The sequence below is a fragment of the Pectinophora gossypiella genome, chromosome 19, assembly GCF_024362695.1.
Source record: "Pectinophora gossypiella chromosome 19, ilPecGoss1.1, whole genome shotgun sequence".
Classification (NCBI taxonomy): domain Eukaryota; kingdom Metazoa; phylum Arthropoda; class Insecta; order Lepidoptera; family Gelechiidae; genus Pectinophora; species Pectinophora gossypiella.
Genome location: NC_065422.1, coordinates 4,843,397 through 4,856,419, shown reverse-complemented (window position 1 = coordinate 4,856,419; position 13,023 = coordinate 4,843,397). Strand labels below are relative to the sequence as shown.

The 13,023-nt window shown below is 37.7% G+C and overlaps 1 protein-coding gene across 1 annotated transcript; it reads left to right on the top strand.

The window, feature by feature from the left end:
- Positions 1-988: 988 nt before the first annotated feature.
- LOC126375493 (uncharacterized) lies at positions 989-11,233 on the top strand. Its single transcript, XM_050022450.1, has 7 exons — positions 989-1,127; positions 1,391-1,469; positions 2,042-2,161; positions 3,053-3,190; positions 3,539-3,710; positions 3,844-3,975; positions 10,042-11,233. The coding sequence occupies exons 2-7, from the start codon at positions 1,410-1,412 to the stop codon at positions 11,019-11,021; spliced, it is 1,602 nt and encodes a 533-aa protein (XP_049878407.1). The 5' UTR covers positions 989-1,127; positions 1,391-1,409; the 3' UTR covers positions 11,022-11,233.
- Positions 11,234-13,023: the final 1,790 nt, after the last annotated feature.

Genomic DNA, 13,023 nt, shown 5'->3' with positions numbered 1-13,023 from the left:
CCTTATGATTGTCTTGTTATATCATTTTATTCCCCCTTGTGTATGGGTGTGTAATTGTAGCACGATGGAATATTGCGTGGGTGACAAGGACAAGGTTGCGAGGCTGGGGAAGGCCTATGTCCATCCGGATGATGATGAAGATTATTGAGGCGATAATGGTTACCTGCTACCAGAGCATCATATCCACCAGGGATATTGGTACAGGGAGGTTCTACGCATCAAAAGTTGTTAAGTTTATATGTATTGTACCTCGGGTTTTGAATAACCGATAAATATCTGTTATAAATTATGATATACAGTAACTATATTGCTATTTTCTACTACCGACAAAGATATCGTTATTTTTAACGATACCGAAATTATAAAAAAAACGCGTCGTATGGTTTTTCGGTTAGGTACCATCAACAAAATGGGCCTCCAGCGGACTAAGGTTAGGTGCTGACAGTAGTGTTTTTATGCCGGTACCACAAAACCGTTACACTTTTACCTTTATATCAAATCGGTACCGCAATTTTATTTTCCGCGTTCAAGCCCTGATTTTAAATTATATTTATACAGTTTGAATTAAAGTTACTGATGAAGCTTTAACTGGCTCTTATTTTTTATGAGCTATGTTAGTGTTCTCTGGCTCAATTGAGGAGGTCGGTAAACGGGATCAACTTGGTATAAAACTTACAAGCACACCATTGCCCGATCACCCGTAGTACGGAACGTGCTAGAAGTTTAGAGGACATTTTTAAATATACATGGCAACATTTGAGTTGACAGCCAACAGTACCACCATTAAATTCGATCAAGCTAGCAAAAAGGTATCAAGAAAAGGAGTTGCACTTGTGTTTCACATACATTGCTGTTTTGTTAAAAACGTCATTTCTTATAGCTACAGAAATCAAGACATGTATTACAAATTATGAATGAAAATCAAAAAAAAAAAAAATTTCCTGTCTATGGTGAATGAACGGCCAATGAGGGTGGAATAGAAATGAAATGAAAGTCCGCCACATGTCCGCCATATCTAATACATCTTCTTTCTATTAGTGACGTTCGTATTATTTTGTATTAGAATAGCTCTGTTGTGTAGATATTTGTTGTATAATTTAATTATTTTTTAGTTTATCTAGTACACGGTGAGTAGCGTGTGTTGAAAACATCTGAAGTATTGATAGTTTTTAATTTGGAACTTGTTTCGCCGCGACGTGTTGTAGGTACTGTCAAAATGGAAAAATCTTAGTATTCGAGTCATTTTCAGTAATATTCGCGTGTTATTTATAACCAACAAATCTGTCGCGTAACCAGTGGCGTATTCTGTAGCGTTTTTACGGCATTTATATAAAGTCGGAGTGTTTATATTTTCAACGTCGGTACTTGATGGTTTCTTGGTAATCCGCAGGCCCTGGACGGAATACACCATGGAGTCCCCGAGAAAATTCAACGATTGTTATTTTTACTACTACTCCACATGCACTAAGGTAAGACAGTGTTTTGTCTCAAATAATTTTAAGCATGCATAATCAGTGAAGGGTAATCACAGAAATAAAAGATATTCGCTTAAATTGCACTAGCCTTTGGAAGTAGAATATGTTATCAAAAAACTTAGTCATTAAAATTATCATCATTTTCCGACTTACTATTCTGTTATTGGGAGTTATTGATTTGAGTTTGGTTGTGAAGTTTGGTCATATTCATTGCATATTTTATGGAACACAATGGTAATAAATTATGGGGTCTTCTCTTCTTCTATTGTGTGGGTTGTGATATGAATTACCAACCTCATCAACCCTGGTGTCAGGGTTATTATTGAGCCGCCAAAGGCCCCTAACATGGCTCATGTAACAACTACTTACTTACATCAGTAAGTAATTAGACCAACGGCTCAATTATCAGGTAATTACTAAATAAGAAAAGTATTGGTTTTGCTATTTAATCCTCTTTCTTTGATTTGATGACTTAAGTAGCATTGGTTCTGGTTAACTAATTGTACCTTTAATGACCTATAATTGAAGTGCTTAAGTTTTGTAGATATACAATAAATGTTTTACAGGGGGATAACTGTGTATTCCGACATGAGCCATCTGCCCTCGGCTGTGAGACCATGTGCACAGCATGGCAGCAGGGCAAGTGTCTGGACAAACGCTGCAAACTACGCCACATGGAGCTCAGGGTCAGTCACTAGCTTTTACTTAAAAGTTGCTCCATTATTGTAATTCTGATAAATTCCATTTTTAAAGACCAAAAAGTTCTTTAAAAATCAAATCCCTTTAATTAATGTGTCTTGAAAATCAGGCCTTATTAGGTTAAAGGAAAATGAGAGCATTTATTACACTATCTGATCTGGGGGGTTAAAAATGTCACGTCAAAAGCAATTCATCTAAGAAAGCAATATTGCTGTTTGACATTTGTTTGCATTGCACATTTACTTTTATATGAGCAGATGTCAAATTGTAATATTGCTTTTTTAGATGAATTGCTTTGATGTAACCTTTTTAACCCCATACTGACTACAATGTATTATGTAACATAATGGAGGAGGCTATGCCACTGGGATCTCACTTAGTGCATAAGAGACAGACAGACAGCATGCTCCCTTACTCCTTAATGGTAATGATATAAAGTGAGATCCAGCTGGGGGTAAGGTAAATCTAGCTAGGCATCCATACAAATTGGTGCAGAGAGTGTCTGTTCCAAAGGTATACCAAATTGAGTCATATTTTTTAAATTATATAGGTTCACGTTTAACCACAATCTCACATGATGGTAAGTGACATTGTGGTCTAGGGTGGATCATGCTTACCTGGCAAATGCCTATTCACTCTAGCCTTGAAGGCTCCTACATTATAACGAGTTGGAAAAATAGATAACGGCAGGCAGTTCAAATTTTTTGCTGTTTGCATTTAAAAGGAAGAGGCGAAACATTTAGTGCAGATTAGTGGTATATCCACAACATAAGGATGAAATGCCCACTGACGCCTAGTTGTCCGTAGATGGAATGGAGTGGGTGGTGGACATTCTAAACATTTCTCTTTCAAGCTCAGCAAAACTTTTGTGATTACAGAAAAACCGCAAGCAGATCCCGTGCTATTGGGAGAACCAGCCCGGGGGCTGCCGTAAGAAGCACTGCCCGTTCATGCACAAGAACCCTGACGCGCGCACCGACGGCATCGCGCCCAGCCAGCCCGCGCCCCAACAACCTGTATGTACAGATAGACACAAGCAATTTACAATGACCTTTTTAACATTATTTCTTACAGAGTTCACTCACTTATAGACCATAATAAAGGTATTCATGCATAAAATCAAGCCTACTGACTAACTACTAATTAACTAGTATTAGTTAGTGATGATGGGTTGACTGCCCCAATCTTTTGCAGAAGCAACCTTCCAACCCGATGAGAAAACCAGCTCAATTATCCAGGTCATATATGTGGTTAACTTGCGATGTCTTTTCACCTTCAGGAATGACATTAAAATAAAGATATAATGAATTATGATCATGAAAGATGTATGATTGTGAATTGTACAGTGCGTGTTTGTCCTACAGGCGGGCGTGGGCGTGTCCGCGTTGGGCGGCGTAGGCGTGGGCGGCGTGGGCGCGGGCGGTATGGGCGCGGGAGGCATGGGCGCGGGCGGCGAGGGCGCGTGCGAGCCCGCGCTGCCGCCGCAGCCCGCGCCGCCGCTGCCCATGCTATGGCAGCACCAGCAGCCCAGACAAGGTACTGTGCGCTCCACCAAGACATTACTTCTTACATTTGCTCTATTTATTTACCAACCAACTTAGATAGGCAATTCCATACACACATAAAACTTGTCCTATTTTTTTAAATACAATTATGTTTCTGTCCTCAGTGGTGCTCGACTCAGCTATCCTGGGCGTGCTCCCAGGCAGCACAGAGCTCGTGGGCGGCGTTGGCCGGCGCGTGGACGCGGCGCCTGCCTACCCCCTTCCGGTGGACCCGCTCGTCGTCAACTTCGAGGAAGGTATGCGGCTATACTGAAACTATATGTACTAGGCGCCGCGCTTGCGGTTTGACCGACCACCCTCACGCTACCATTAGATGAGTTATTAAAGCCGGTTGCATTTTAGAAGTGTTTTCGTATGAGTTTGGCGTGCGTACACGCAGGAGCAATGTTATCTACTAAGGAAGCGTGCGCACTGGACGAGACGGCCGCAATATCATAATTCAATTCAATTCAATTTTTTGAAGTATGGCTTCTGTCATCTTTGACAATTCTGCCAGAGTCGAGACAATATCATAGAAAGTCGTCAGAAAAATAATAGGCTACTTTCCAACTAGTCAAATCAGTTACTTTTTACTAAACGTCAAAACACGAATTTTCTATGGAAGTTGTATGAGATAGCACACTGTGACGTCATAGAAATACGTGATAAAATGTAGCACTTATTACGTTTCTCTTTATTTCAAATTCATTAATAGGTTAAATAGAAAAAAGAAAACGTTCTTTGTTTTTTATTAATTAGAATTTCATAATTTATCTTTGACCTAGGATACTACCCAATTCTGAGGATGTGATAATATTAGTGCATCCTTCCTGGTTGTGCGTTGCTCGTTATAGACTAGCGGGTATACATGACAAACGCGGCGCGAATCATATCGATGGTTTCGACCAATAAACGCAGTGAATGTTGTCTACGTAGATAGACGTCGAACGGCTATTGGTCGAAGCCTCGATATGATTCGACCCTGCTGGCTAAAAAGGTCACATTGAAGCAATTCATCTAAATAGCAATATTGCTATTTGACATGAAGACATTGCCTTTTAGATGAATTGCTTTTATGTGGCGTTTTTTAACTCAAGTACGCACGGAGGCAAATTCGTACGACACGTCTAAAGTGTGACCGCGAACTCCTGCGAATCAACTATGTACCTTGCTGGTATACAACCCCCTTGACGCGAGTTACCTAGTTAATTCGCACGGGTTATGCAGATAGACGGCTGGGAACGTTAGGGGTGGACGTAGACTAGTTGATACGCTTGACTTGAGCCGATAAGGAATATTTACAGCAGTTATTACATGTGGTGTTTATCCAGATTGTATCACACTTGTGCGTCTATCCTTTTCTGTCATTCAGAACCGTCATTTGCTAGAGGGAGATAAAGAGCGGGACGGCATGTCGATTCCGCCGCGTGCGGTTGCATTATCTCGCTGTAGCATGTGATGGTTCTAAGTGACAGAAAAGGATAAAAGCATGGTAAAGTGTAGTTCCGTCCCAGATGTGGTTCAACCCTATTGCTGTCTATCTATCTCTCTATCTATCTACTCTGTCTGTATACACCCACTGCTGAGTGCAGGCGTCCTCTCTTTCACGCTATTCTTTCCGGTCCTGTGCAAAGCTTTGGGGGAATTTTGACTTTAGAATCTTAATTCGATATTTATGAATCATAACGAACCATGCTCTAGACTGACAATATAAACCTTTTGAGGCTAATTCGGCCATGTTTTCCAAAGCCTTACACCTCATTGTAATGAAGCGACAACGTTTCTAATCGGCTCATTCCAACCGCGTTGATTATAATACGGACACTCCACGGCTGCTTTTGACTGTATAAGGAGACAGTAAATACCTGAAAAGTTCAGTAGAGGCTCACATCTATGAATCGGTTAAATTAAAAGTGAAAAGTGGTCAGGATGGATTTAGTTTGTTTAGTACTTAAATCTGACGTAAACAAGTACAGTAAATTTATATATTAAGTGCACACTCAAACTGACTGAGGAACTAGTAAATATATCCTTTAATAGCAGAACTACAAAGTAAATTACAAGTTGTCACTTTCGTGGTTCAAATTACAAATGGTAACGAATATACAAGTGAATATTTCGAAAATAGAATGCATCGGATAACAGTAAAACTTGATTGTCAGTAACAAGTGAAATGTAAAATGCTGATTGTTGTTTAGCGGAGAACGTTCCTAGCGTGACAGGGAAGCGTGTTGAGGGTGTTTTATCAAATCGTAAGGGGGGTGCTTGCGGCTCGAGGCCGTCTTAATTGTAGTGCCCGTCAATGTATAGCCATAGTGCCGCAGTATCGGACACAGCTTAACATCTTGACGGGCTAATATGAATCTTAAGCCCACAGACGAAGTATTTGTGCAATGTAAGAATGCATTCGTTTTCAATATGACCCAACCATGCAAAGTAATTATAAGACCTTCGCTGTAAGAAAGCTAGATTCTAAGAGTCGTGCTCACAACGTTAATACCAAAAAGAAATACTAATTTACATAGTTGAAAACACTGCATTCTCGACCAAAGGGTCCGTGTGGCTGTAGTTAAGATTAAACGATAATTGTAAACGTTTCGAACGCTCACATATATTAATTTTACGTTGGAATAACACATGCTTTAGGTAGACTAAAATGTAAAAAGCAAACGGCTTTGTGACTTGAGTAGATGCAATTGATAAATAGTCTATAGATATATATATGTTCCACACTGGAGTATGAATCTCCCTTCGCAAAGTTGAGGGAGGATAGAGCATACTCCACCACGCTGCCAGACTGCGGGTTGTCGTAAATGTATTTATCATGAGACTGTATACTCAGTATTTGTTCCATAACTTCTTTATAGTTGAAAGCAACTGGACGATAATCCATTTAAGAATGAACACTGAAGGCATATTAAAGGGTTGTGTCTAATGTTCAGATAAAATGACTGAATGAAGTAAACATATATGATAACTAAAAGTTACTTTAATTCCGGAGGATTTTTGTGTTCAATTTCTACAACATACATTGTTGTAAAATGCTTCCGTATCCATAAAAGACTGTAGTTGATATATTGTTATAATATATTGATGTATTTATTGTTTCTCCTAGCGCCATAGATAGCATGAATTGAATATGTTTAGTCTTGCAGAACAGGGATTTACTTTATAGTTGCCAAGATTAAAGAAAATTTTCTAGTCTGAATTAAGATTGAAGCTATAGGTTCTTGAATATTAGAAGTGAATCTTCTCACGTCTGAGGCCGCATCTACTCAAGTCCGGTCGTCTTCGGCACGCGCATCAGTTTAGATTCTGTCTTGGATTTGAGCAAATTTGTGGTCACAATGGTTCGGACATGTGGACAGAGTTTCAACTGATCATAATCGTTTCAAAAGGTGCCAAGAAAAATATGTAACGGTTTCACTCATGGATGTGTTAGATTAGATTAAAAAAATATTTATTTTATCACATGTTATTATTATTATTAAGGATGTTTTTATTTAACTTTTAGTCCGTCCGCAAGCTGGGCACCTTTATTTTGTTATATTTTTATTACGACACTTGCAATTTCAAGTTTTATTATTTCTTTAAAAACTATTTTGTAGAAAGAAAATACTTATGAGTTCGTTTTCCCAGTTTGTGACGCGACAAGTTTATATTGAAGATAAGGTGTAGTATTTTGTTTTTTTTTTCAATAGTCAATTAGTATTTATAGAGAATAATATTTGGATTCAGTTTCGGTTATAGCAATGGAAACGTTGGAAATAGGATTATTTCGAAAATTACGAGAGTATTACGATTGAAACTGGATCCAAAGTGTTTACAAGAATGTGTTTTGTTTAGTAAATGCTGTTTAGTTGCGGCACCTTTGTTCGCTCTATCATCAATTGACAATGTTTAGCTTTTCTTTGTACCATAGACACAGATTAAACGTCAGGCGAGCCTTCGCCGGGCTGCCTCGGGGCTCGGTCCGACTCTGGACGGCGTGTGAGTCGGTATTTTTGTATGTGCAATAAATTAGAGAATATAATCTCTTTCATATCTTAGCTAATTAGATTCATAATAACTATCTTTCGCTTTTCATTTATGTGAAACGATGTATATCGTACAGCACTGATGCATTTTAAATGGACTGTGTCAAGTTGTGAACATGCAGTCGTTATATGTTTGAAGTGTATCCGTACAAGGTTTTAATAGATGTTGATATAATCTTTGTCTATGATAGAAAAGTACATAATAAATAGGTTAAAATAACATATAAAAATAAAAATATATATACACGAATATTGTAACTCATTAATATAGGTGAAGAAAAGAAAAAAAAAAGCTTTATGCCTTTAAATTGTTTGTATGTTAGTCCGTAGGGTGTTTTAGGGGCTCGGCAGTTTATATGGTACCCCACTGCACGCGCCCCCACTACTTTATATCGCACCGTGACAGTTAGATAGAGCTAATAAAATGAAAAAAAAAATGTATCTAGGAATACTGATAGAGAACACAGTTGTATATACTTTGGAGTATATCACTGTGGTGTCTATAATGAAAAAGAAAAAAAAAGATTTTTTCATGCTTAAGGTCGTATTATCAAGTCTAGAAGAATAAAAAAGTAAATAAAAAGTCGACTTGTAATGCTTAGCCGTTTGATAAATTGATATAATGTTTAAGGCTTCCAAAACCAACACTAGGAACAGTTTGGTACGGTCGCGGCACTTCGAGCTAATAACTCGTGTAACAGGCTGGAAAGGACATGTTTTATTATTATATTTTTGCACTGAAAGTAAAGTTCCTATATTTATTACAAGAAATTGCAAAAAACGGGAATAATAGTTTCAGAATAAAATAAAATTGTCTAAGGTCCACGGTATGCCTAGTCATTATTTATGTGTAAAGATTATTTATCAATATTTAAATTAAAAAATAAACACGGGATGGTGTTTATGGGGATAGTGGCAAAGCAAGAAGTGAGAATGAGGCTAGCAATCTTGCCGCTAGAGTGCGCCACTTGAGCGTGATGTATCACGTTCAGCCGTCATTTGACTAGGTACCTTTTACTAATGTTGTAGATTACTGATCTTTTCATGTCTAAAAATACATTTAAGGATTGCAAAATACATTCGTAAAGTAAATACATTTGGAGATAGTATAAAGGTACGCCATTCAAACCTCACGTGCGAGTGCTGTCATCTAGCGAACAATACAATGTTAGCTCTCATTGTAGAAATGTACCAATATCGCAGTAGCGAAGGTATTTTATATTAAACGGACAGAAATGCCGGCTGTATCTAGCCGAAACGGACGTGGAATTAAAAAAAAATAGATTATAAAATTACTTTTTTTGCTCATTTTTCTAATATTAAAATTATTTATTCTCCGGTATTTATGTACTACTGCCATCTTAAATTCTTTGCGTTTACAAAAGAATCTTGTTAAAAAATCTGCCTAAAGATTTATAAATATACTTTTAGCATGATTAGTACAAACATGGTTGCTTATGTCCGATGCAGCTATTTTACTTTTTACTCGAGAAATATTGGTTTCACTCGTGTCTCTAGCAATACGTTTTATATTTAGTATCTTTTAGATCTATTTATTCATTAGTTTAGTCAAATTGTTGGAATGTTGATGTTTTCTGTTAGACAGCTTTATTTGTGCGGCCACCGCTGCCAGCCGCCGTTAGGTCTCGCAAGATTTGCAAGTATTTTAGAATAGGGAGTGTTGACCGATTCGTTGGACGCGTTTTGATGGTATTAATTTATACAAGTCCAATTTATTATTTGCCACTCCAATGAATCGGCGCAGCAGCGGTCTGTACGGTGGGTAGATTAATATGAAAGCACTTTTGATACTTATATTTGTACCATGACATGTATGGTTTGTTGTAACCCGGAGGAGAGTGCCGTATATCTAGCTATAGTTTTAACTTGTGCGCGGGAGTTCCTCCCGCCGGTTTCTGTTTGCAATCGGGGTTGTTGTTATGTTAATCTTAGTCTTACTTTATATAAGAATTTCAAAATATGTTTAATATTAGTAACGCGTGTGTTAAGACCTTTCTTTTAAGCTAATTAACTTTCAAACTGATATAGGAACTGGAAGGAATATAACTTTGGCTTTGTTTAATCAAATTGTGTTTAATATACCAACGAGTAAATAAAAATGTTTCGTAAATATGATTTTTGTAATTATTTTGACCACCCCGAGTCGCTTTCAGATTCTACAAGAACACACGAAACACCATTACGAGACGGGTTTCAAAATTAATTACGAAAATCATAGCGTGATTTGTCGGGCGATGTCTGAATGGTGGTCGTGTGTTCTTGCAGAGTCGGACACGGAGAGCGCCCCGTCGAGCACGCCCACCAAGCCGGCGGACGACAGCAAGCGGCACGAGCTGCTGCTGCTGGAGCGCATCCAGGCCGAGGCCGCCGCCTTGTACAGCTACGACGCCCTGCCCCCGCCCGCCCCCACCGCCCGCGCCAACCTCAACAAGTACGACCGCCTCTCGCTCGACGAGATCGCAGGTAAGAAGCACCCGCCCCCCGCCGAACGACGGAAATCACTAGACTTCAAAGTCCTCTCCCTGGACGAAATACGCGCCCGCAAGAAAACTGAAGCTGTCATACAGAAACCCCCGATAACACTCAACTTGTGCAGGAAAAGAAAGCTATCCACGCAAGAGACTGTAACTACCTCAGGAAACAAAATCATTAAAGTTATTAGAAGTAACTCTATAGTGTACAAGAAAGTGGATCCCGAAGCGCCTGCGACCGCAGCGGAGACGACCAAAGCTGATCAAAGGCACAACGAACACGCTGACAGTAGAAAACGAACAATGTCCGAGGCGAGCGAAGGCTACGAGATTCAGGAGAATGAATTAGTGGACAATTGTTACGAGTTCAAAAGAATAAAAGTTGTCGAACATACTTTCAAACCTAAACTGATAAGGAACAGACCTGTAAGTTTAGAGAAAGCCAGCACGCAGGCGAGCGAAACAGAAGATGCAAATAAACAAGACGATTCAGACTCAGAAGTACAAATAATAAGTGTAGATTTAGCAGAGACAACGAATATAGATTTATCTGATAGTGAAATAATAGATGTAGATTCTACGAAGATGGGCGAGCCTATAGATATTGTGGATTTGAGTGACGATGATGACGTCACAGAAAGCGATTTAGGTATAATTGTACCTGATGTAGTGGCCAGTTGTCAGAAGAAGTTAGACAACTTAGACAAAGATATACTAAAAGACATTGATTCAATATTAAATGAAAATAATGACAGTTTAGATGAAGATTTATGATTCAAATGGTTAAGTGATGAATAAACGAATGTACAAATTTAATTACTAGCGGACACGAGTAGATTGTTAAGACGATGAACATTCTAATCTATGCAATGTTATTAGTGTTAAGGTTGTTTTATACCAAGTTGTTTTGCATTGTGTTGTTAGCCATATGCTGGACAATGTTGCAAGCTTTAATTGATGGAAGTGATTACAATAATTTTCTACAAGTTGCTCCTGTTTTATTTGTAAAAACGCTTAAGTGTAATTAAAAGGCCACATTTGAGCGACTCACCAAAAAAAAAAACAATATTGCTATTTGACAATTGTTGGCATTGCGCACTTTTTTATATATGCGCAGAAGTCAAATTGTAATATTGCTTTACAGATCAATTGCTTCAATGTAACCTTTTTAGATACCCAGGGTGTTAAAAAGGCCACATTGAAACAATTTTACATTTGCACATATAAAAGTAAGTGCGCAATGCACACAAATGTCTAATAGCAATATTACTTTTTTACATGAATTGCTTCGATGTGGACTTTTTAACCCCTCTGTTCTCGAGTGTTCTATGATATTTTGTGTCATTTTTGGGAAATATAAAAAGACAAAACATTTTGATCCAAAAAAGTATTATAATATTATGCTGTTATTAAAACGTTTCACCAACATCACACAGTTATTCACAATTTTAAATGTACCTATACAATCAATAACTAATAATAAATTCGAAAGTAACACTAATCGCGAGATTCTGGGAGCCATGTCGAGCGTATCTTCCGAAGACGTTGAACTCTACGTTGATTACAACAACGCGCCAAGTGACGTACATTATCTTGTGCGAGCATTCAGGGGTCTTAGCCAAATTGCAAAAGATTTTGACAACCGACAGTGAAATGTAAAAATATATGACATTGACATGTACCTTATGTCAAACCCATACGTTTTTATCTCTGTCATTTGTGCCGATTCGGGTAACCAACAAACTTAATTTGACAAGACTATAACTCGCTCCATCTCTTTCTCGTACCTATTGTAAGTGAGGGACAATACCAATTTAGGACCTGTCAAACTATATTTCGTCTAAGTTTGTGTCCGCCAGAATAGGCACCACTGTCTTTGGCTACTTGACAGTTTTCAGATAAGTATTTTAAAAATTATAAACGCTTATTTTATACCCTTTAAAATATATTATTTTCTCCAAAAAGCTTTATATAATAGAAAAAAGCATGTTTCTTCAATTATTTTACTCTTCGCGCGAAAATTGTTGGTCACGTGATATTTTGCCCAGGGACGTCACATTTCAACAAAGAAACCTGACAGATAGTTTTTCTTTATTTTGCGATATGTGACGTCACACGAAGCTCAATCATGGCCGCCCGTGTTTCGGGTCTTGTAATACACAGATAATAAAAAAACGCATTCTTATTTTGTGAAATTTAAATATTTAAAAATGATATATTGGATAATTATCGCTAAATGATAAACTAGATACCATAGCCGACATATTTCATATTTTATTGTTACAACTGTCAAGTAGTCAATTGTTACAATCACAAATTGGCTAAGATCATCTACTTGCGATACGTAAAAAGATTTGGTTCAACTACTCATGAAGTTTGGCAAGCGTTACGATCAACAATAGGTACATCAAATATTATATACATCTTAACACTAACAAAGCCCTGTCTTCTGTATAAAAATCTAGTCGATATAATTGAAATTCTGACGTCTATGGACAAAATTGTCGACAATTACTAGCTTAGGTAGACTTGTTGTCTTAATTTCATAACTGTTCTTACACTAAAACATTAATTACATTTACAACAAATATACAGATTGTATCTTAATGACTACTCCTTAACACCCTATCTATTTTGTGTTATGATGAAAATAAAGTTTAGTTAACACTTACACAGAAATATTAAAATATTCCATTCAAAAGGACACCAAAATAGTGTAGGTAGAGCATTATATGCATTAAACATTGAATATTATCGATAAACCTCTAATGTTTTG